This window comes from Corvus hawaiiensis, chromosome 13 (genome assembly GCF_020740725.1).
Source record: "Corvus hawaiiensis isolate bCorHaw1 chromosome 13, bCorHaw1.pri.cur, whole genome shotgun sequence".
NCBI classification, from domain to species: Eukaryota; Metazoa; Chordata; class Aves; order Passeriformes; family Corvidae; genus Corvus; species Corvus hawaiiensis.
In genome coordinates, this window is record NC_063225.1 from 18810887 (window position 1) to 18837068 (window position 26182).

At 38.4% G+C, this 26182-nt stretch overlaps 1 protein-coding gene across 11 annotated transcripts in view; it reads right to left on the bottom strand.

Annotated features, from left to right (window-relative positions):
• Positions 1-3026: 3026 nt before the first annotated feature.
• The window catches only part of CIB2 (calcium and integrin binding family member 2), a 40925-nt gene continuing 17769 nt past the window's right edge, over positions 3027-26182 (bottom strand). For 10 of the 11 annotated variants that reach the window (XM_048317587.1, XM_048317588.1, XM_048317580.1 and 7 more), the window contains 4 exons: positions 17973-18084; positions 10074-10221; positions 9780-9975; positions 3027-4137 (listed from right to left, as the gene is read on the bottom strand). In XM_048317587.1, coding sequence (XP_048173544.1) covers positions 4116-4137; positions 9780-9975; positions 10074-10221; positions 17973-18062 — 456 coding nt within the window. In that variant the 5' untranslated portion in view covers positions 18063-18084 and the 3' untranslated portion in view covers positions 3027-4115. The remainder of the gene's footprint in view (positions 4138-9779; positions 9976-10073; positions 10222-17972; positions 18085-26182) is intronic. The other variant, XM_048317586.1, reaches the window with a different exon arrangement.

Genomic DNA, 26182 nt, shown 5'->3' on the forward strand with positions numbered 1-26182 from the left:
AGCAGTGGGGAATTTCATTTGGAGTTAAGATCGTAAAATGTCTTGCAGACAAGAATGGCAGAACTTACAGTTAAATAAAGGCACTTTTATCTGAAATGATGATGCTCTTTGAATTCAACCAAGAACAGACTCCTCTTTTTCCCCGCCAATGAGAATTTGATAGTCACTCGGTGTCACTGACATCTCTATAAGACACCCAAAACTGCAAAATGATACAGAGAAAAGAGGAGAACATCTGTTCACTGTGTCCTGTATTTCTGTCTCAGACACACATCTTCCTAAGGACATGAACAATTACAATTCTATTATCTTTAATGTCTTCCTCATCGAATTTCACTCCATTGTCTGTCCCAGATGAGGTGTAGTGGGCAATAACATTATAAACTCTTCTTAATCCTGATGTTATTTCAGCCCAAATTGATTTACTGGGGATTCTGAGCTGACAAGCGTTAATATTTCCCATCAACAACGAAAACTCTACCTTACTTTATATTCTGTTATTTTAGAATATAATCTTAACCTATTCAAGTGTCTAGAGTATGAGTTTTTACAGTTTCAGCAAGAAAATCCCTTTTTAACTTCTAATGTACATTTCAATTTTCAGGTACTTTATTAAAACATATTTTTATTAATATGCTGTTGAAAAGAAAAGCTTTCTCTGTAATTATGTACAGGTTTAAAATCAGTAATTAATCACAGTTTCATATTTTTGTTTGTGGCATCATAGATTCTGTTCAGTATCGTGTATTTCAGGGATATTGAAACAGTTAAACGAAATGATGAAGTTATGACTTGCTATGGTGGTGTGGTGCCACCTTGTGAGGTTTCACCGTAAGTGCCTCTAACATGTAGAAGGAGGTAAGAATTAGCCCTGGGGAGAAAAGGAGACTGTTCCTCTGTGACTGCAAGAAATTGCAAGAGATTCCAACAGTGAGCCTGTTGACAAAGAGGAGCATGTGGTTATTGGTTAAGAAAAGAGCATTCAGCATTTTAAGTTTACATTAAAAGGGCATGAGAGGGCACAAAGAACTGCAGCAAAACCTCAAGTACTTTCCCCAACACAGATCAAATTACAGACATGAGTTAATTCCACTGAAGTCAGCAGTTACTGGAGATTAATGTGGAAGTAATGCAGATCAGATTTTGGCCTGAAGGCTGTTGCAAATCTTGCCTTACAGTATTTCCTTAAAAGAACAATTAAAATAAACAAGTTGTTTCTTACTTTTTGATACTGTTTTAGTTACTTTCACAACTCATTTTGTCCCCAAGATGCTTTAACTGTATATAAAGGAGAGATAACACACAGCTAGAGCTACTTTAATAGAGGCTTTAGGTAATGGTTTTCATTTTTCTTTGTCCATTTTTGAAGGAATATAGTAATGTCTCTTCACATTTAACACTTTTCTGCAATTCAAAATGCTTTTTGGCCAAATCCAAAACTGTTTTAAATCTATATCTCCTTTACTGGTTCAGTTTCTTTTCATGTGGCCGGATAGTTCTTTTAGAGGAAGGCTGGTTGAAGACACACTTGCTAGAGAATCTGTTAGATTGTGCCAGTAATACAATTGCCAAAAGCCAGCTGGTTTGGTACCTCCTGACAGGATTAAATTTGCATCATGCTGAACTACTCATTCAACAGTCTTGCTGTAAGAAAACTTTCAGTCACAAGACATCCAGCTACAGACAACTAAGAAAGTGCAAATACAAAGCTCTTCAGAAATCTATCCCTTACCTTTGCCATCAGCTGCCGTAACTGCTCACCCACCACTAGGCAATGCTGAAGTATTTAGTGCACGGACGGGGATACACAATGTTGCTCTGGTTTTTGTTACAGGACATGAACGTAAGTCAAAAAAATAAAGGCAGTTAGGACAGCTGCACACATTTGTGCCTGCAGTATTCTGCAAGAACTCGTCTCTATGGACAGGAACATTTCTTCACAATGTGCTCCTAATTTCTTTTTCTCTTTGTTTCTCAGCTCAGGTAGATGACTTCGAGGTCAAATATCTGGCTGTGAGCTCAAGTGTCTCTTAACTGCTTTGTGACATTTAGGTCAGGGAGGACACAGGAAAACAACACAGTGAGCACATTCCAAGGCAACTCTTCCTTTTAGAGGGGAGTATGATGCAACCAAGGAATGACACACAGTGCCAGGAAAACAGGAATTTTAACTAATAACAATCTTAAAACACAAAAGAAGGTCGATGTCAAAAGGAACTGACCTATGTCATCAGCACCAGATCCTTTTTGTCTGGATAATCTGATCCAGAATCTTGCAACTTGGTATTTTACAATATATCCTAATCGCATCCTCCTACACACCTCACAATACTTCCAGGATTAAATGTCTCTCTTGAAATAAATTTAATAAAAATTAGGTTGATACTTCAATTAATAGGAAGTTATTTTAACATAATCTCCCTTAATACCAATGTCCTGCAGATAGTTTGAATCAGCCAATATATCTAACAATCTGCTCAAAATGAAAAAGAGGCTTGAATCTCTTTTTACTCAATCAGAAATTAATAGTAGAATTGATTTCTGTTAATTTTAACTTGGGTGAGGGAATTCAGTTTTTAATTCCTTTATCCAAACAGAAATCAGTAGGAGGAAGCATTAAAATGCCATAAACATCACTGAACATGATTGGTCCAAGATATATATTAAAAATAAATGTTATTACTAACATGCAAGTGTCATTTTCACTGTGCTGTATACCTTGAATATCCAAAATTTCCATTGAAACTTTTACTGTACAATCATAGAGCTAGAGAAATATTTCTTCTTTATTCATAGTGTGTAATCTGAACAGCAAACTGCCCTGCAAGCTCACCACACAGAAGAGTTTCCAAGGTAGATAAGCATCTCCATCCCTACAGAAATAATAAAAGGGTTAGGTTCTCTACTTTAACAACTTTCTGTATAACACATTTCATCCTTTGAAAGATTTAACTTTATAGTAATTGGAAAAATGATCAGAAAGGAAATTAGTTTGTGGTCAGCCTAAAAATTCTCAAAGCACAACAGAATGCTTCAAAAGTTTTAATTGTGATGACTTTGATACAGAAGCCATGTAAGTGACAGAGCCCTTCTGTTGACTGTTAGAACAGTAATTAATACACATATGATTGTCTTCAGGCCCCAGTACCTAAACAATACTGGAAGTAAAAAAAAAACAAACAAAATGATCTAGCTGATTTCCAGCTGGAGGGAAAAGAGAAACATAGAACTGCATTCATGCATTTTATGGGAGAGATTGCATAGCTTGTTTAGAAAGAAAATGTCTTTTCATGTCCTTAATAGTAGTTCTGTGCTTCTTCAACTTCTTCATGAGTTACAGATGACTGTGTTCCTCCATTCAACATTATCAGCCCATAGAATGGTAAAATGCAGGAGCCCCTTGGAGAATAAGGACACAATTTAAACATTTATCTTGGGAAGAAATGAATCACATATGCAGTTATCATATACAAAAGGCAAATATTTCAAGTTTTATAAGGACACAACAATCCATAAAATATTGGTTGAAGGTAAGCACCAAACCCAGCAGTTGCCATTTCGGTGGCTGAAAGGCAAACCTGGGCTGTGGTTGTCTTCAACACCAGGAGCTTGATCTTGACTGCAGTTCTTTCACCTCAGATATTTTCCATGCAAGATCCCCAGCTGTATGACACAGTGATAGAGGCATCTCATTATTTAAGGCCCATGCTTTCTTTCAAATACTCTTGGAAAACACACCAAAGCTAATCTTTCTCTCAATCTTTTTTTGGTTTTTTTTGCACTTTTAAGAGCAGTATTAAATATTCATAAATATAAAAACTACGTGGAAATACCTTTAATAATATTCTGATTCTGACTGTAAAAAAAAGGGGGGGGGGGGGGGGGGCAAGAAAAACCACAATCCAACAACCAACCATCTTTGCCAGAGTGCTTGGCCAGCAGTGAAGATAAAAATGTGACTGTTCCAAATATCCATTAGATCACATGATGCTTCTGTCTCTTTGCGGACCAGAATTATTTCAGTACTTTCTGCTAAGTTCTAAGAAGCCCTCATTAGAGGACCAAAGGCCCTGGAGTGCCTGAGATTCAGAAAGGCTGGACGGGCAGAAACATCTTCAGATTCTTATGTGGAAAGTACTGCAAAAGAAAGAAAAATATTAAGACATACAAACACATCTGTCACTATGCACAACATTTTCCTTTAAGTACACAAAGGAAGGTGTTGTGTAAAAAAATTTTACTTTCTTCTTTCACATTTTGAGAAGATTTAAATTTCATGCGAGAAAATTTCATCTTCTGAAAATTTTAGCTCAGGGGCCAAGCTCAATACCGGATTAAATCAGGTGTAAATTGCCCAATTTATTGGATGTCAAGTAGAGCTAAATGTTTCCCAATGGTACTTTTGCTATGGCACAGCTCTTGGGTTCTAAACAAGACAAATTAGGCAGGTAAATTTTTTTCTCTTGTTGGGACAAAGAGATCCTGATTGTTATCCTCTATTTGCTCTGTGATACAGGCAAGCAGAATGTCTTACATCTGCCACAAGTCTTCAGAAGAGTTCCTGAGCATCTCAGAAGGACAGGGAGAGACAATTTAAAGAGGGTGTGCTGAAACCTCACTGCCTATAGGCAGCAAGCTCTGTTCTCTGTCATGACAGTATCAACTGTAAGTTTCTTTCCTGAGTGACTAAAATGAGAAGAGACTATTATGTATTTTTGTATGTAAATTCTGCAATCTTGTTGCCTACTCTGAAAGAAAACCTTTTTGGAACATTCGAGAGGCTGAAGGGTTCTGGATGCACACTTTTTGGATTTTGTTTTACCAAAAGAATACTCTAACTTAATTACAGCTATTAGATTTGAATCAGAAATTCACTAAAGGACACTTGTGGTGTGTATTTGGAGGAGATAAAATTTCATATTCACCATAGGGTCCTTTGTCTCCAGGAATTTATTCAATCTGGGTGACAGTAAAAGATATGCTGTATAGCAGCCTGGCACACCAGCCTAAGTACTGTGAGAGAAAGCAGATAGTGATGCAAATAGTTTACTAGCACTAAGGTTTTTTAAATAAAAGAATTATAAATATCTTGTTCACAATTCAAGAAATGTTTAGGGACTATATTAATCCAAGCTCTTAAAAAAATAACACCCATACAGGTAATATCTAGGAGCTAAAAATCCATAACATTGTATGTGAAAATATTTGAGGCATGACTCCTCAAAAAAATCCATCAAAATCCACCTAACTGGAAATCTATTTCTATTTTGAATAGCCAAAATTTCCGTTGAAACTTTTAGTGTACAACCATACAGACAGAAAAATATTTCTCCTTTATTCATAGTGTCTAATCTGAACAGCAAGCTGTTCAGATTAAAAAATTCTATTTTTTTATCAGAGTGTCACTTTGGCCTTTGAAGATTCAGCTTTTTACTAAGAAGCAGCTGAAATACTCTGTGAAAAATACTGACAAAAATTATTTCCTTCCACTGTTTCATTGCTAAGCATCTCTTGCCAGTTAGTCGCCAGTTCTACTATTAGTCCTTAAGAACTAATTAATCTGTATGTTGGGACAGTCTCATGAGATGCACATTCCCTATAAGGGACCTTCCTTTACTTCAGCATTTGGTAGGATTGGAGCCACAACATGAACTGGTGTATGGGCCAAGGCCCACAAAGGTTTCAGAAATGCTGCATTTCCAATGCCATCATCTTGTTTAATGTGTTGTTTCCCTGTCTAGTTCTGGCAGCTCCCAGGTATTACTGATGCCATATTCCTCTCAAACCCCATTACATACTGTTACAGCATGCTTCACCCTCAGGCATTCAAATAAGCTGAAACTTGGATGATTTATAAAACAATTTCCTGTGCAAAACGTAACCAGTCTTGTAGAACAGAACACTCAGCTAATGCCAGCTCAAACTGCCAGTGCTTCCATTAAACTACAAGCAGCTTCTTAATGATAACAATTTTGAGTGAAATAAAACTATTGGGATCAAATTTTCTGAACTAGTAACTGTCATTATCATTTACAGCTTAGTCCAGCTTCTGGGATAACAGCCAGCTGCATAGATCTTCCCTGGTTAATGATTAACAGTGTTTTCTTCTAGTCTGGAAAAAATTCCTCAACGACAGCAGTGCAAATCAAGCAACAGACTTTACTGCATCTTCATTTGCCTGACAGCAGCACAAAACTGGCAAAGGATGTCTGTAGGAGATTAAACCTACACAGGGTCATTAAGTAAAGGTTTGAGAAAGGAGCGATGAGATAAGAAAAATCAGTCAATGTAGAGTGGATGAATTTCAGCTCATACCAGGTCAAAGTCTGGATCATGGTGCCAAAGTTAACGCCTGCTGTGTATGTTAAGTAGGCATGATAATTTGACAGCTTAAAAGAACCCCAATGTGTGTAAAAAAAAGTGCTTTAAAACCTGAGTACACATTGCTATAAGAATCTGGCCTTCAAAGGTTTTCCACAGAGTAAAGAAGGTATTCCTCCTCAGCAACTTCCAATCTCATGTTAATGATGATGATGATAATTTACAGCTGGATGAAAGCTCTCACTGTTTGTCACAAGCTGGGTGAGCACCGGTCCTATGTAAGGGAGGAGAGAGAACAAAGCATTCTATGGCTTTGTACAGATCACCTGCTCAAGCAATGGCAGAGCCAGGGATAAAACTTAACTGCCTGTAATCCTACGTTTCCTCCTTTTACAATATGAAGAGGTGGCTTTGGTGGGGAGAAAAGGAAAAAAACAGAGTAAGAAATCCTTTACTACAGAAAAAAATCATCCAGGGCCTTGTAAGTTATTCAGCATTTTCAAAGGGCTCACATACCAGCTGACAGGAGGGTATTCTGAGATCAGATATTCAGAAACATTGACTGTCCAAGGCTTCACAGCAAAATCCCTGCAAACTGCAATTACTCAGCATCTCCAATTGCTTACTGGCAATCATTTTCAATGTGGCTATTGCTTTGGTTCCTAGGTGTTCTATTTTAACAGCTGCTAAGCGGCTGGAAGTGTAAATCATTAGACTCCTGTGCTTCCTTGAATTTAAATTCTGGAGTGCATTCAACTGAGCACAAAAAGTGGAGATATGCAAAAACAAATGAAATTGTGACTGTTTCTGGACACTGCTGGGTTGGTATTTCTTCCACATGTCTGCTTAAGATTTCAAGTGGACAATTTATTGTAGGTGAAAACATGTTTTTATATATTTTTGCAATAGTAAGAAGCTAGTTCAGTTTACCACTGACATATAGGGTTGGTGACAGGTCTGCTATTAAGACACTTCCTGTGCTTTGCATGCTCTGTATTAGATTACGCAGTGAAGCTGCACAGCCCTGCCTGCCCTTTGGCTGCACACAGCCCTAGACTATCACTTAAGACAACCATTACAGCTGAAGACTCAGAAGAGAAGAACATGAGAGGCCAGGAATAGAGCTGGAGATTAATTCACAAAGATATAAGAAAGCATTGTTTCAGTAACTGAATAGGTAACGTGTCCGAGACTGTTATGGCACAATTGAACTTCATGAACAGGAACTGGGTTTTTTGTAGTGAGAGATCAGCTACAGGAATTGCACTCTTGTCCCATGTCACAAAGTCTGTCACATGCTGGCAGGCACTGGCTATTGCCACAGAGTGCTTGTTTAGGTTCAGTCCTAGTCAGACTTTGGTGTACCTATTGTGGCAATAAACTTCTATGAATCCATTCCAAAAGTCAAATCACTCTCTCTCTTTAGAGTGCAACATTTACACAGTATTTTAAAAATTAGAATAAGTTCCTCAGAACATGAAGTTCAGTACTAACAAATATGTCAGTCTGTGATGCACTGCATACAGGAAAAATAGGACTAACAATGTCCTAAAAAAATAAAATACCTTTACAGGCAAAATGAACAGTAAACCACAGTAAGGCAGAGGTATCAAATCTTCCATATAGATCGGTTTGGATAAAAGTAGTCTCATGATCCTGTCACTTTCTTTTCCTGCAGCTGCTAACTGTTTAAAACAGAAACCAAACTAGAGAACCTACACGTTCTCTTCTCAACTCTGAGACTTTTTTTCATTACACTCTCATTTTCCAATATAGCTTCAAAGACACATGTTGCTGAACCATGAGAAGCATCAGATTCTTCAGAGATTCTAATATTTTCTTTACATATATTTCCAGCTAAGAAATGGTTTTCTTTGTACTGTTATCCCCATAGAAGCTGCTGTTATATAGAAGCTGCCTGGTCAGAGGCTCTAAACCAGTATTTTGGTTAGGAGGTGGAAGGAGACCCTTTTTTATGTCATTAGGAGCTCTTAGGCCTGAGGACTTCAGAGATGAATTCCATGACCCAGCTAAACTCCTGAACCTGAAAAGAGGGAGAAGATTTCTCTTGAAGCCAGGGATGCAAAACATCTGCCTTAAACATGCACATTGCCATCTCAGACATGAAGGAGGTTTCTTGTCACAAGCATGGATCCAAGTATGTGTGTTTAAACTGAGCAACTGGATGCTCAGTCTTCCAACCCTTGGCAGCCTCATCCTTTGATTTCGTTGGTACTTTCCACTTTCTCTTACCTAATCTATAGTACTTCACATCTCAGTTCATCCCACTTTTTACTCATCATGTTGCCCTGATGAATACCCAGATCAGTGGCTAAATCAGTGGGAAAACACTCAGTGATTTTCACTCATTTCCTCATCTTCTCAAAACATCACAAAACTGGAAAAGAAGAAAAATTGTGACAGTCATTCCACTGGCAAACATTCCTCTCTGCAACTTTCTCAGGAAATGACTGGACTGCATAGCATCCTCAGCTTGGAATTCTCAGTCAGCAGTTTGCAAGCCTCTACAACACAGCAGTTAAGTCAGTCATGGCACAGGAAACTTCTGAAATTGCAGCTTCTGCTGAATCTTCAGATCTGCCTTCAATTCTTCACATTTGATCACTGTTCTCTACTGGATTTGTAGGTGCAGCAGAGCCTTTTGATTGATTAAAGGAAACCCTACCTGACCCCAGCAGCTTCTACACAAATAGCAGTATAAAGGAAATGTTTTCTTAGCTGGAAATATCTGTAAACAAAATACTAGAATACCTACTGAGCTGAGCCTCACCATAATGATGATGTGTATCTTGTTCTAAAAGGGTTTCCATTGATACACTTGATTAGTCAAGGAACACCTGAAATGTATAAAAGACTTTCACATTAACTTTGAGCGTCTCCTTTCCAGAAGCTGATGTTTCTCAAGGTTCACAGGAATCATGGGCTCCTGGCTTTGTTGTCAAACCCTTTAACGTCTTTTCTCAGAAACTTCATTCATGAAAGAAATACTATTCTGTGTTCTGCAGGACACTTTAAAGTTCTTCAAAAATCACTCTCACTCTCTCAGATCAAACAGATCAATGTGTTTCCATGTATATTTGTAACATGTATACAATATTTACACACATTCCTATGCAGACAGCTGGGATCCTTGCTATGGGCTTAAGAAAAAAACGAATTTGAGCTGATAACAGATCAAAATATTTTCCTGAACCACAGCAACAGGGATGGAGGGGCAGGGAAGGTGATAACTAAAAGTCATTGAATTCTTAGTCTTAAATTAGGAGAGAACTGGAATATGCCCTATAAAAGTAAACTGAGTTAGGTAAGACGTCATCCCCATGTCAGATCTCTAGTAAAATACTTATGTCTGACACTTCTTGTATTAGACTGCACAGTGATATCCTAGAAAAATACCTGGAAGTATGCAAGAGACTCCCTTTTTCTTAAAATAATACCTGAGAAAGTCCGGTGCCTTGGAAATCATGTTTTCAAAATCTGCAAATCCTAATTTCCCATCACCATCCATGTCAGCTTCTTCTATCACTTTCTCGCAAACCAGAGTGATTTCCTCTGCTGTCAGCTCTTCCCGGGTCAGCTTATTGAGGGTTTTTTCCAAGTCTGCTTTACAAATGAAGTTATCTGTGTTAAAATCTAAACAACAGAAGAACCAAAGATCACCAAGAGTCCTACTTGTTTTACTCCAAACACAAAAAGCACAAAAAGCACACCAGAGCACCCCCATACAGTACCATAGATCTTAAAGGCATAGATTGCTTTAAGCTCTCGGGGAGCCATTTCACTGAGCACGGAGAACATATCCACAAAATCATTGAAGCTCAGGCTCCCCTCTCCATCTTCTGAGAAAGACTCCACAATCCTTTCTTTGAAGGGATTCTCCTGTGAAAGACATATATAGACGGGTATTTGGAAGATAAAAAAACCTGCAGACTTCCTGATAATGAATATTTAATTGCATGGTTGGCTCTTTGAAGACAACTTTTTCTTTTTTTTCCCAAAAATGCATCAAAAAATTTACATTTGTATGCTTTGGCAGGAAGTTTCAGCAGTCCTTGCTACTGCATAGTAGCACTTCTGGCCTTTTATTTTCTCTGGTACACGTCAATGTCCAACCTGTGGTTGGACTATTAAAAATCCCAGAGATTTAAATGAAATTTAATCTCCACAGGAGATGATCCTGAGATCATTTCTAGCACCCTAGAATACAACAATATTCTAAAACAACAAACACACAAGCAAGCATAAGAAAAGCTGCTTTATTACGCCGAAAGCCAAACCAAATGTTTTTATAGTAAAAACCCAACATCTTTCTCACAGCTATGTAAAAAGCCTAACACTAATTTGTAACTGTATCTATAAAACTCTGAAAATCAATTCAATTCAGTTGAATAGGAACAGAACACAAACATCACTTGGGCTGTGAGCAGCATCTCATCAAAGCTGTGCTACAGATTTTATCTGAAGCCAAGACACTGATTAACATATTGATCCATAAATATAAGCAGCTGTTGTGGTGCATATCAAGTTCACTGTTTTTAATATGCATACAGCATTTTGTTTGGCTTTAAAATGAGAAGTACTGTGAAAGCTCAGAAGTTCAATCATATATCCATTTAATTTCTTTTTTTTTCCTGTAAATTTAATTACCCAACAGGTATTCATAAACCATCCAATTATTTTAAGTGAAATTTCAAAAACCAGCTGTATTTGAGAGACAAATGACCAGAAAATGTTATTTTTCAGTTTACTTGAATTCTTTCTTGATAATTCACACATAGAACAAAAGCATCTATAGAATACATTTTTGGCATAACTGTGGAGACTGAAAAAATAATGGCCAGGAACAAGACTGTTTTAATGGACAGGTGAAGTAGGGACCACGGAACCGTAGGCTCAAATGACAGCCCATTAAAGTAGTCAATACTAAATACAAATTCTCCTGCAGGGTTTGATGACTGAAGAAATTCCATGATAGGGAACAGGCGTACAGATTTCAAAGGACAGGAGATTAATAAGTTCACTGTTCAGATGAAGACAAAACCAGGCCAGATAAAACAAAAATAGAATAGAAAAGAGGGGTTCCTGAAAATAAAAAGACAGCTGCCTCAAAAACCAGCAGGGGCACATCTCTCCAGAGCCTCAGAATGAAAAACAACACCCCAGAACCAGGCAGATGGCTGAGAGAACCTCACTGTAAAAGGATATGCAGTGATCACTCATGTCTCGTGAATGATGTGTAGGTACAGCAGGTGTGCATCTGTGGGTACTGCTCTGGTTAAAGTATCTCACTTAAATGCCTGGAAATGTGCCTGGAAATGTTTGTGGAATATACATTTACCTGTTTGTAGGATACACGTGTACCTGTTTGTGAGATACACACACAGAGACATGCAGACAAGAACAATTGGTTCTATTGTTTCAAACTGCCAGTTTAAAAATAAGCCAAAGTAAGATTCATTTGGGTTGAAATATATGAAAAGGCCCATTTTCTTCCTAAAAGCACACAGAAATGGTGTGTTATATGTTTAATATTTGAGAATGCCAAATATCAGAATGGACATCAAAACATGTTAGAAATTTATTTTTCATTTCTAAAATGCTGTATAGCTTTCTTTGGAACAAACCCGATCAGAAGGAGGTGGCATGGTAACAGCAGTAAACTGACATCTTAGAGGCAGCATTGGGTAACCAACCAGGTGCACACAGATGCAAATATGCCTATCAGCAGTGAATATCAAGCCCAGGACTTTGTGCATTAGAAAGGCAGGATCTCACTGACTCAATAAGCATATTGCAGTTGCAAAAGATGAGTTATTTATTTGGCATGTCAGAGATCTTGAAAATACAGATGAAAATTAAGAATTAATTAAATGGACCTAAGCATACTTCTTAAGTAACTCTTTGCCAAATGGATCTCTAAAACCAAAATGAAAAATAAAATCTTTCCTCATATTGATTTCTTTCCTTTAACTTTCTCATATTATGTGTCTTCAGGCAGTATATCTGTGGCTTACACAATGGAAAGTATTAGCTTACCTTCACAGATACTTTTCACATCCTTTCTGTAATTTCATTACCTCTACTCTAAAGAGTACAGATTAGGGTTCCATCATATTTAAAGGAAGAGCCATGGGGGAAGGGAGCAAAGGAGAAAATGATATTGTTCTTTCCTAGATTGTTTTCCCATAAGCACTAATTCTTGAAAAAAGAATCCTTTTAAAACTAGAAACTTACACTTGTCTTAGAAATCTTTTACTGTACTTTCATGATAAAAATGAGAGAGGAGACAGAAACAATAAAGAATTGCTGTAGATACAAAAATGCTGCTAGCAAGGATTTTCTTGCTATTTTCTAAGCCCGTGAGAGACTTTTCTCTCTCACAGAAGAGGTAGCAGAGTATGTAAACAACCAAACACCTGCAGCCTTGAAAATTCTTGTTTATGGTACAGTAGAAAAATATTTTGACAATGGATGTTTTAGGATTTTAGCCAATCACCCCAAGGGGTGGCTGATCCTTTGTCCAATTAGACTATGAAGAAAAAAGTCTATAAAAGAGTTTGTAAAATAATTAAATAAATCAATCTTGCTGCACAATTCCTGCCTGCTGGATCTTCTCTCCTCCTCCTACGGCTGTGAGACACGGTGATATACCCTAGGGTTGCAATAATAAATTGCTATAACTGAAAAACAACTCTGCTGTTTTGCAGATTGATGTTGTGCCATCCATCTTTGTAAGGAATACTTCTTTTACTCAGATAGTTGTGTTTCTGTGCATTTTTAAATCTCACACAGCATCTATTCCAACATATAGACTTATAACACCTTACAAGAAAACACAACCATTTGTTTTCTAACAAACTATTAGAGAGTTTATTCCTGAGATTGCAGCTAAATCACCTGTTATATTCCCCTGTCCTCTAGTTTCCATCCCAGACTCTAGGAAAGCACTTCAGTGGCCTTTTGCCTTATCTGTTTTGTAGCTTCAGGAAATAATTTCAAGCATCCAGTCCTATTCCCACAAGCTGACTGCATTTTGGAAATAAAAGGTTTCAAGTGAAGTTTGAAGATAGGCCAAAATAATTAGGTTGGAGATATGGAGAGTCATTACAAAATGCTACTTAATTCTCATATCCACAGAAATACAATGATGATACTCTCTTTTGTATTTGAATGTAAGTCCCCACTGACTTTAGAGAACATATCTCAAAGCACAAAGCAGTCTGTTTTGCAGACTACTGAAAGTCTGAATCCTTTTGGATGCTTTAATCAGGACTTTTTCAGCAACAGTAAAAAGCTAACCTTTCTCAAATTTCAGGAGTTATTAAAAAAACCCCAAAACATTAACTGCTATTAGACAAACATTAATATAAAAATGGCTAAATTGTTCATTACCAAAGCTCCATAGGAAAGACTGGTGCTTTAGAAGGGAAGTATAATAAATCCAATAGCAAATTGTTCCTGGAGCAGATAAAAGCAAGTTTCTTTGCAGGGTTTTTTTCTTAATTTTCTTCTTCCTCAAAATCAATAACTTGGGTTTTATGTGTCTGTGATTATATTAACGTCATCAAACTTCTCTGCAGTGCCTGCAGGGTACTGTTTAAGAAACTCCTTCAGAAACTAAGGCTAAGATAGAGCTAAATTGATATGTTAATGTCTTAAGAGCAAAGACCATTTCGTTCTGTCAGAAGACAGAAGCACAAGCTCAGCAGTGACTCTTTACTGAAGTCAAAACAGCCAAATAATGAACGATTCTGGCTGTGTACAGAATTGCTTGAATATTACAGAACTTAACAGTACGTCATGGGACGATAAGGCATTGTGACAAGAACTGATTCCTAACTGTGTCAGGGAACTGCACAGACAATGCTGCAGATTCTCAGGGAGGTGCAGGTCTGAGGTTTGACAGAGAGAAAACAGCCCTCACTTATGACACCTGGAGCACACACAGTTGAGGTGCTTGGGTAAAAAGGGACTTCAGAGAAGCAAGGAGAGTGGTCTGAAGGGAGTAAAACATCCCATCATAACTAGAAATAGCTAACAGAATGCAGCCAAGGATGTTAAGATGAGCTAGAGGCAAAGATTGGCCAGAGTAGGGCTGGGGCTTGGGAAGAATAGCACCCTGCTCTCTCAGGTGTCATTTCCCATTACATGGAAAGCTTTGAACCTGAAGACTCACTGAAATCACTTCTAAAACCTCATCCTATTAACACTGTAGGAAGTAGTTTTATTTTGAAGCAACTTGCATGCATTCATGTTTAACCTCACTAAAAATAGGGTGCTAACATTAGTTCCGAAATGTGCAATGGAGTCACTGTTCCCTTTGTGTCCTTCCCGTCTCCTGTCTGATTCCTGTGCCTGCTGCCCATCGCATTTCAGCAGTGGATTTATGAACTACCTCCCTCACTCCCCAGCTAATGACAGGGCCTGCGAGGATCAATGAAGTTCCTGTGTGAGCCAAAACCCAGAAAGCAACAGACTGTAAAGGGAGTGAAACAAAAATGGTTCCCCTCCAGGAGCCCTTTGCTGCCCAACTCCTGAGAGAAGGATTGCTCAGCGCTGCAATACCCACAGACAGCCCACACTCTGGGGGAAGAGGCAGACAATTTGAGATGTGGGTATGGACACCCACCCACTGCTACCAGTCACAGGGGTCTCTGGCACCAGGTTATATTGCCACCTGCAGCTCTGTGGAAATGACAGGCATAATGTGACTGAAATCAGTTTTAATTTGAAAAAAATATCACTTTTGCTTTCTCACTGATCCCACACTGAACAGCCAATATCATGGCTACAGTTTTGCAATATTAATTACTGCAATCTCACAGGTGTCCAGATGCCCCGAAGTTAATTTATTAGACTGGTGCCTGCGTAACCAAGATTGTCCAAATTAGAGAACAGAGACTGCAATGAAACTGATGGACTAAAGTAGCTCTGTTAACTTCAGTGTAATGGTAGACCTAATCAACTTAAAGTACCTTTCCCTTCTTTACTTATTTATTTCTTGTCCCGACTTTCAACTTCTAAGAATCAGGAGTTAGTGAATAATTCATTACCAATTAAAGTGAATGACCATCAGCATTTTTTTTCCTTGAAACACAAAAAACCTGGCTCAAAACATTAATGCATGAGGTAAAGACCTTTCTTTATTGTAGCAGAATCTAATTTAGAAAAGTGCATTATTGATTCTATCCGTTTGTCAGAACCTGCAGTGGTATTGAGCTCAACATTGCCAGTAACTAGAAATGTAATGTGTATATGAAAAAAAACAGGTGCATTGAAATTAGCACTAATTTTATTAGAATTCAATAGACATTCAGGTCATTTATTTCTATTTTAAGATGTAAATGTTGGCTTTGTCTTCACCTTGATGAAAATTTACCGAAGAAACGAAACACCATAATGATTTTTTAGGCAGTCTGGTCGAGTTGCAAAGGTTAAATATTTTCTTTTTCTTGGTATATGAGCTGGAGTTAGTACGTAGCTCATATAAAAAAAAAAATAAACTCTTCCCCCTCACCCCCATCTGCACAGGTGCACACAAGATGCTTCATGACCAAGATGGACCCCAGTTTATAACAAAGATCCCAGGCATTTTAGTATCTTTTAGTGTCAATGCTTTGAAAGAGTTACGGAATAAGACCTAGTCTCCTCTTACTGTGATTTTACTGAAAACAAGCTCAGTAGCTATTGAAAGCCCTTTTCTCTGTGAGCTCCTAGAATTCCTGAAATAAATTGAGTGGTTTGACACCAATATTTCTAAGGTTCTTCTACAGGCTTATGAGACCTGAGAGAGGATCTGTATAAAATTCAACACTAAATTTGTCCTGTTATTTTCATAAAGTCAAGTTCCATTACCCTGGAGACATCTTCTAAAGCAGTGTCAGAAAGGCTCATAGACTTGTGGTGCGAGAAGATAGATTATGATCCACTTCATGTATGGAAGTCTCTTAGGAAGTCTATCATTACCACCTAAATTTGCTAAGCTAGCAAGATATGCTCCTGTATCTCAATCTAAATATGATCCTGTATAAAATTTCTGGTTTGTACATCAGCTTAAGTACCAGACCTTCCATCTCTAAAGTTCTCATAGAATGAACTGTTCCTTAAGTGTTCAGTCCTGTATCACTGAAGCCAGAAAGACTCTGTATGACCATAATTTCTCACTTCCTTTTCTAAGCTTAGCCTTGATTTGTCACAAAGCAAATCTCTGCCATCTGGCAGTTAAACTCCGAGGAATCAAAGAACTGTGCCAAAGGATTTCATATTGTGCTATCAAGATCCCATAGATGACAATGTAAACCCTAAGGAATACCAATGCCATTAGAAAAAGCATAAACATATTTTGCTGAAGAAGCCCGTGCTTACTGTGAAAAAGAATTCTAAATTATTTCTCAGCTTCTTCAGAAACATAAGCTGTCCATAGGCATCTGCTGAATCAGAGTCTGAAGAATAACTGAAGGATAAAACTTTTCCAAGGTTTTCTATTGAATTAAATGCTTGTATGTGTTTAATGTTTCCATTTATATGAAATGCTGGTCAAGCACTTTTTAACAAACATAAATCAACAAAATGTGCTTCTTGTTCAATGAATTATGTTGTCCCAGAATCAAACACACAACAAGTGTGGTATTAAAGGAACAAGGAGTTCCGTGAACTTCAACTTGAAATCTAATTTAAATGTTTTTCATTTCATGTTGACTTAGCGTCCTCCACAACTGAATTTCTAAAGCACTGTTTCTGCTTGTAAAATATCAGATATTTGAAAAAAAAATACAACACTAAGGAAGAATTTCTAGATCATTAAAATTATGTGACCTTGTATCAATTGCAAGGTTTTTATCGCATTGTTCTTAAAAAGCTTAATAATTCTTCACGCAGCTATCAGATTGAACACATAGTTGTTTCCACATAATAGTAATTTATAGCTATCAATTGATTAGCATACATAAAAAATAGACTGTGACAAAACACAATTCAATGAACTGTTTAAAAAATAAATGCTAAAAATCCACATTTGTCCTGTTAAAACCATATTAAATTGTTGAATTGAGAATAAAAACAAATATTGTCTCAATTTTTTTTGCACTGATTGCTTTATACCTACTGCTTCTCTCATTTGCAGTTACATGGACTGTTTCTCCACTTCCTATCATGTAATGTCTCCATGAAAATGAAAACTCCTGATAATTAAGAAAAATAATATTAATTGTGCTTAGGTAGCTGAGAAAAAAGGGGAAAACCTTTACTTCTTATTAGCAATATTCTGCATGCTGCTAGCAAATTTCCTATGAACACACTGAGATAAGAACTTCAGATTTCTAACCAGTTCTTCACACAGAGATCCCTGGGGGGGACGTGGCTTCTATGGGGGATATACACAAAGGGCAACGATAGCTAAATTTAATTCTGTTTCCTATTCATTTCCTTTAACATCTACCCCAACTATCTCTGCAAGAAAGACATTCACCTAAATATTTTCCAGTTTCTGGGTTTGGTTTTGCCCTTGAACAGTAGCAGGAAGGGGAAGACCTCAGCATGCCAGAGTGCTTCTGGATATCAATCTTGGCAAAAAGTCTGGCAGACGAGCTACAGAAGTTAATATACCGTTTGTAAGCAGTCAGAAGTGATACCTTTAGCTCAGGCATGTTTATTATAAGCTGCATAGGTAGTTTAACATCTGGGTCCTTTGTATAGTCCATGGGCACAACGTTTGGTGCCATTTCATGGTATCGGCCGTGCAACCTGTAAACAAGCAGAAACAAACAGCCAATAACCAATTTTAAATAACCAATTCCATTCAGACAGTAATCAGATACAAATTTGTCTTGCAGCTCTAATTGTTGTTTTCAGTGCACAAGTATGAGCCCACCAAATTCCCATCTTTTTGAAAAGAAGAGGGCTTTGATGCAGTATCCAGCATAACTGCTACCAGCAGCCATGTGTTCCCTGAGGTGTGTAACTGAGCAGTGTTTCACACTATGTGTATGTAACGTTTAGGCACTGCCTAGGCATGTGCACAGAAGGCCTGAACCAAGGTATGTACTATAAAATGCAATTCTTATCATATGTGGAAGCTTAGCCTTACACCTAAATCATAAACTGCTTAGGGCAGAAAGTGGTTCCTTTGTCGTGTCCTATGTATTAACAGAGTGTATTCTGATCTCTCAGTAGGTCACATGTACTACTTGTATATATTAAAAAGCTGTATTTTGTGACTTCTTTTCCTTTTAACAAAAAATCCTGCCTGCTCACTAGGCATACTAATGATTAGATATAGAGATTACCATGTTGTGACAGCAGAACATAAAGAAAGCAGTAATACAGAAAGCAATGCCTCAGCAACCCCTTCATTTTCCAGCTTTAGATGCAGCAGCCCCACAGCCAGCCCCACACTCAACTACTTCAGATTCCTGTGTGTAAATAAACTCAAAAGCTATGAGAAAATAATCTACAGGCATCCATTTTCTCATTATTATGGTGTGCCACAAAGAACACATGAAATGAAACACAGAAACACATTTTTTCTGCATCGTAGGAAACTGATGTCTTCTCCCTGCACAGCAATATTTTGTGCCATACCGGAAACTGGATATCCACTGATCTAAGCACATTTCAGCTGCTCACCACAGCTCACCCTGACATTTCATAAATACTGTGTAATTCAAGATGCAATAGCCATTTCCCTCACTAGCAACTGATTTCTCCATTGTAAACAACAGCTACAAAGATGCTTCTAAATACAACAGAAAAAGCAGCTTAAAAGCATTTAAAAGAAAGCAAACCTTTCAAGTCAAATATCCATCTAAGGGCTACCTTCTTTTTTAAAATCTAGAATACTGAAATGGTGTTCTAGTCTTCAACAAAATTAAGCACTCATTATTGGCAAAACTTGATCGTTGTGGACAACACTTCGAAATTCAGGAGCTGACAATCCCTGCTTATTTTAACCGCCAAGATTTGCTTCTATACTTTATCTAATATTAGATTTGTCTCTTTATAACATGCAATATCAACACAAAGTACACCTGTCACTTCTTGCTGACAGAATTCACTATCTTGTCAATCTATTTATACTGAAGTTGTGCCATACCCTTCAGCTGCTGAAAGAAGGATACTGTTTCCAACTCTAGACTAGACTCCGCTAGAGTTGTCTGGGAGACAGGCACTGGACACAGAAACGTGAAGGTAATTAACTGCAGATTTGAGGGCAGCTCTCATATCCTGTTTTCCTCCCAGCTAACTCTGCCATTAATTCACCAAATAAGTCAAAGATCTGTAGATGTAAGACCTTTCCACCTGAGTGGATTTCACACTAAAGCATCTAAATGAGTCTGTAGGAAGTGGCTCTGATCTAACTCTTGCAAACTAAATTACAGCAATAAAATACATCTTTCACATGCTTTTATCTGCAAGGATCCAGCAACTCTATTTGTAATAGCCTTATCACATGGCATGATTAACATTTATGACAGTGTAAAGGGCCATAAGATTTCTCTATACCCAACATATAGTATGTTGCACTTGCTCCATCATCCTTTGAAATAAAAAAAACTCTAACCAACTGAACAACCACAAAATACAGTAACGTCTCTTCCCACTGGAAGATCGTTGTGCTGAAAGGTTCTTCAGGGACACTATGTACTGTTTTATAATAAACCGGATTGCCAATATCAAATGCTGGACTTTGTAGAAAAAATAACAGACCTGCTTCAGCCTCTTAAACGGATGCCAAGAAAACCACCCATCACAAGGAACACAGTCCTTTGTGCAGGAATTCCACCAACACTCCCATTTGGTTGAATAACTTATGTTACATTTTGGCAAGGAAACAGTGCATGTCTGATCAATTACTCTGTAAGACAATGTAAAGCTCAGTAGACATTTGGGTTATTTACACCCATAATCCTCCTGCCTGTATGCAATACCTCACTACACCTTGTAGTGTTGTGCACTATGACAAATCCTGTGAGTCACACTCAGTTACCAGTTCCCAAATGCTGCTCTCATTACTGACTGTTCTCTCACATCTCTCAATAACATTAATTACTAACTGCAAATAGAAAAGAAACAAAGCTCTGGTAAAGGCTCTGATACTTCTCCTGTTTTTGTAGAAGCAGAAGGCTCTTCAGGTGACCTGAACATATCAGAGCTGTTGTGACTTAGAGGAAAGGCTTCTTGTCATTTTACTCAGCATGCCCTTCACAAGAAGGATATCTGAAGACAACCTAAAGCTGCTTTCTCTATCTGTTCTAGACACAGAAACATTTATTTCTTGTCAGTCCTGTCTGAACACACGCAGATTTGGAAAAGTTGCCATTATCATACAGAGACCATCATGTATATTCAGAAGCCCAAGACCAACCTTACTGTCTTTGCAGCAGTAACTACTACAGATCCTGCAGCTGTATTTCCTTTAAAAGATTCTTCTGGATGCATGCAGAAGCATTTTCCCATTCCTGGATGTGCTCTCTTTGTCAGCAGGATTCCTTATTTACTTTGCATGGAAGTAGGAAAGGAAAAATTGGCAGCGTCTTCCCCGCCACAAATGAGAGTGGGAGGGAATGTGGTGATAAATTCAATGGCAAATTTCATTTACTTATGATGCTCTGTCCCCACAGGTGCTGGTATATGTTTATGCATCATGTACAACATTCAAGGATTAAGGCTGTGATTCTGTATCACTTTAATCCAGTCTAAACCCAGACTGCTGATCTGCCCTTGCAGAAATTTGAAACCCACCAGGCACTCATGTCCCTTGTATAAGCACTAACACTTAAGAATGTGCAGTGAAGTTCGGGGATCTGATGTGTTTGAAAATATAGAAGTTTTCACAGTCAGCTCCTTGAGCTTACTGAAGCAGTTGCAACAGCAGTGGAAGAAAATGAGGGTTTAATTTTCTATTAAATTAATCAATAAAGTAAAGGCAGAACAAGACTTACCCCTGTAGAGAGCAGTAGTTTTAAAATCAACTCAGCTGCCCATCAACCAGTGAAAACAAAAAAAGCTGTGTTCAGAAAAAAAATCCTCAAAACAGTTTTCTCCCCACAGCCTACTTTTGATTGATGCTAACTTTCATTCTACCACTTTTTACATGGCAAAAAAGGTGGGTCAGAGTCTGTTCTCACTTCTCAAGGGTGAAGCATCCTGGAGTCAGCGAGGGTGACACTGTGGGTATTTGCTGGACACAGTTTGGGATGTCGCCAAACTTACAACAGAGCCTCCAGCTCTACCTGAATAGATCTGAAAAAAGATATTTCTAAGCTTACACCCTGCAGCAACCATTTAAGTTCACTATTGAGCTTTGGGAAGAAGTCAGACTGTACCCAAGGTCACCAGTGTGTGTGTTAAAACAAAACAGCTCTTCCTTGGCTTGGTGTGCATTCATCTCCACCATTAAATGTAGTGACAACACATTATATAGCTGGCTGGGCTGCCTTTTTAACAGGCACACTGCTGAAAACAAAAGATAAAAGCTTGCAATGGCTCACTGATTAGAAATAAGTAAAGGCTTTAAAGCGGCCTTTAGAAATGAATAAACATCTCCCCAGTTCTGGTCCCACAGCAACAGTCACTTGATTTATGATGCAAGGGGAAAACATTTTTATTCAGCAATATATATCCTATTTATTCCTAAATAAAAGGGATGTATTCAAAGACTTGTACATTACAATCAAGACCACCTCAAAGAGTAAATTCTAGATTGCTCAGAATTGTTCTGCATGCTCAGAAAAGAAATAAAAAATGGCTTAACTAGAGCAGTGAAACCAGACAGTCAGTGCTGATGGACAGTCGCACTAGGGGTTCACAGCAGCTGTGGTATGATCTGACCACACACAGGACGGAATAACCTGTGCCAGCAGCAGGACCAGAAGTGCCCAGCTGCTGTTCAGCTGCAGTTCAGCTGCACTTTTGGTTATTCACCATAATCAGAGCTATAGGCTCCGGTCCAGATGCCAGAGCTGAACAGAACAGCTGGAGAAGGACTTTCTATAATACACAGAGAAGAATTCACCACTCCAGAGACAAGCAGGAAAACTGACAAGTCAACCCAAAGCCCTGGAAAGAGGCAGGTCTCAACAATCGGCCTGTCCAACCACCTGGAGACTGAGATGGCTAGAAGTAAAAGAAGCAACAACATTGAAGATGGGATTGCATGGAATGCAGGACAGAATGCACAAATGGGAACTGATTTACAATCCTTGCTACAGAGGCTGTAGCACTGTACTGATGCAAATCAGTGAACTGCACATGCTCTCTTGTCCTGCAGTGCTTTAATGGACAGATGGGGAACAGGGCCAGACAGACCAAAATCTACAAGTCTGCCACACAGAGAGAAAAAGCTGCTATAGCTCAAAGAGAAGGAGGTTCTTTAATCTGGGCCTGAAAACCTGAGGAAGGAAGGGCCTTTGGGGCTGTCAGCAACTGATAAAGAAAGTACTTTCAGGGTCTCAGATTTATGCCATACTTGCACAAACTGTTTTTGCAAGAACAAATGTAAAATGTTGCACATGATAACTGAGGCATAAATCTCTGTACTGCACCAATTCCTTAGTGAATTATTGCTTCCAAGGATTGCAAGAGGTTAGAATAGTCTATTAGAGAAGGGGGGTCTACCATGTGAAGCAAAATGACAGGAAACATGGTACAAGGAAATACAGACAGAAACTGAAACCACAACTCACTAAATCGCCACAGTTCAACAAACAGATAAAGAACAGAGAGCAATGAGAAACACAAGCAGGAAGAGTTGAAAGCTGAAGGAATTCTGTTACTGATATGCCTTGTCCCTTTTATGTTTTCCACTTAAGTTATTTTCATTGTATCAATAAAATACAATAACTGGACACAGAAATCAGATTTATAAAAAGGCAGCATAAGATGAGAAAAAGTGGATAGATGAGTCTTTGCTAGTTTTTAGTTAGCATGTAAAATATTTATTCATCTTTGCAATTCAAAATGAAGCAGCACAAATTAATTCAAAAATAATTCAAAAGAATACTAGATAAATATCCTCCCAAATCATCTGCAGTAAAATATAAAAGAAATTGCAATAAATGCTTTTGGCAGACAATTTATAATACATTTATTCTAAGTCTAGTCATAGTTAGGAAACCTCTGACTTTCAATACATGTACTCTACTGTTCCCAGAATTATGTGATGCATACTAAGTATAGATAAAAACACTTTATAATGTTTTCCCTTCCTTGAAGCAGCACTCAAAGCCCTGCTCACGGGCCTCTTTTCTGCTGGGGATTCAAAGAATCACAGAAGGACTGAGGTTGCAAGGAACTCCTGGAGATGATCTGGTCCAACCTGCTGCCCAGCAAGGGCACCTGGAGCAGGCTGCCACATGCAGATGGGTTTTGACTATCTCCAAGGCTGGAGACTTCACAACCTCTCTGGGCAGCCTGTTCAGCGCTTGGTCACCCTCACGGTGTTTCCGTATGTTCAGCCAGAACTTCCTGTGTTTCTGTCTGTACCCACCACCCCTTTTCCTGGCACAAGCATCTGTCTCCTTTGCACCCTCCTGATCTCAGCTCTCTCAGCCTTTCCTCACATGAGAGAGTCCTCAGTCCTTTATGGCCTCAGTCCTCTCAATGGCCCTTTGCCAGACCCTGGAGCAGCTCCTTATTTCTCCTGTACTGGGGAGGCCAGAACGGGACACAGTACACCAGCACTCCAGACAGATCAACGCTGACAGGGATCCTGTCCTCTCAGAAGCCTTAGCAAAACAGGTACAATCTGACTAAAATATAATATAGGAAAAGTTTATCAAACAGAAATGCAGGAACTGCCTATAAGTCTTTTTTTTTTTTTCATTCACAGAGGATGCAGAAACATTTTTAACAACAAGAATAGTAACATAATTAACAAGATCAATAGTCGCTTCAGGATATATGTTCTTCGTGTATGTAGTTTCTTGCCTAAAACTCAGGAAAATTCCCAAGGGTATAGAGTTCCCCTCAACTTCATTCTTTTGGCTGGTGTTTTTTCCCACAAAGCTGACATAGGGCAAGTCCCCGTTTCTGCATACAAAACTTCAAACTCTTTAAAAGAAAAAGAGGAGCTGTGTTCTAACTCCTCCTTCCATTTATGTAGCAAGTTGCTCTACAGGCAGCTGCATCCCAAGCAGTTTGCTGCATTTGTGCCCTTATAAGGAAGCTTTGCAGACACTCGAAGGAAACCACTGCTTAATTCTCTGGCAGATTTCAGATTTAAAATCCAGCATTTGGGTGGATTAGCTACAAGGGCTCCTCTCACCTCACCTTTCATCCATCAAGAACAAGCCAAGGAACAGACAGAGAAGAGAAGGCAACAGAAGAATTAATTTTCTTCTACAAAAAGGTTCAAAGGTTTGCTGACATCCCAGCCAGTGTCCAGCTTGATCATTTAGTGCCATACTCCTCTGGCAGTTGTCTAACTAGGTTAAGTCCATTTCAAGTAATACTTTGTGCTTTTTGGCTAGGACAGATATCCAGGAACACCTGCGTTTGAATGCTTGTTTGGGTGCCAAACAGTACCAGTCTACTGAGAGAAGCAGAAACAGATGGGCTGGTGAGCCGATAAGCATTATTGCTGGAGTAAAAGCTTGTCTGCCAGAAAATCAGATTTGTAACACTGAGTAAGAGAAATAATGCCTTATAAGAGACAACCTAGCCATTTACAATCACAAGAGAGGCACGTTATACAAACAGATTCATTGCTATGACTAAAGTGGTTTTCCAACTTTTCTTCATGTCATTTTTTTCTTTTTATTCCTGTTCCTCTCTACAGGATGTTTTCCAGGATAACAAATCTTTTTTGAATGGTGATGCCCAAAACTGGACAGTCTACTCCTACTGAGGTCCCAGTACAGCTGACTGGAGTTCTCCCATTTTATAAACACTGCTGACGCTAATGCATATTAGAAATTAATTTCCCTTTTTTGCAAGAGCATTGCTGGGGTGGTGTTGTTAAAATTATGCTCACTTTGCTTAGATCACTAACCCCCAGCCCATTTTTTTTAATACATTGCATTCTGCACTTGCAAATTTTTCCTCAGTTCTTAGGACTTGAGTGTGTGAATTTCCTTTTATTCACTTTGACTCTAGTAATTTCTCTAACGTACTGAGTACTGCTGAAAAAGCTAATCTTGATCTTCATAGCATCTGCAACTCTCTTCTCCTCAATACTTCTTACCATTCTCACCAATCTTCTATGTTCAGGAGTACCTTGACCAAGAGGTCAGTGCGCTTACACAAGTAGAAAAGGACTAACACAAACTGGAATATGCAAAAGCCTTTACCAAAATAAAGATATGTTGCAGCTGCTTCTTTTCTCTGGTTTACAAAAGCAGACACTCACAGGAAGATTTGCTTTTAACAAATCCACAGTGGCTGCCTCTGAGCATGTATTAACTTACAGTCTGATTGTCTACCATCGTGTTCTGGCATCTTTCCACACAGAAAAGTTGTGTCCTGAAGCTGCACACACTGGTCTCATTTCCACACTCTCCTTAAGAAAACCAGGGCATGTTTTCAAAGGCCTAACACCACCAAAGCAATCAGTAACAGCTCTAAAAATTTGTCAGCTGTCCTATGAGTATTTTAGATAATGTTTTGAGTCAGTGATAACATAAGTATATCTACAATAGCCAGCATTCTTGAATATGTTCTTGCCCTGGGCCCATGACTAAATGCTTGCAGCTGTGATCGGCACTTCCCAAAATTAACCATCTTTAATAAATACTTAGGAATGTGTTTAGGTTTTCTGGTGATAAACAGCTATCAAACACCAATAGTGAGCTATGGTTTCTATTTTTCTCTTTTACCAGGCACTCTTGCCTCTGGTGCAGTCTTA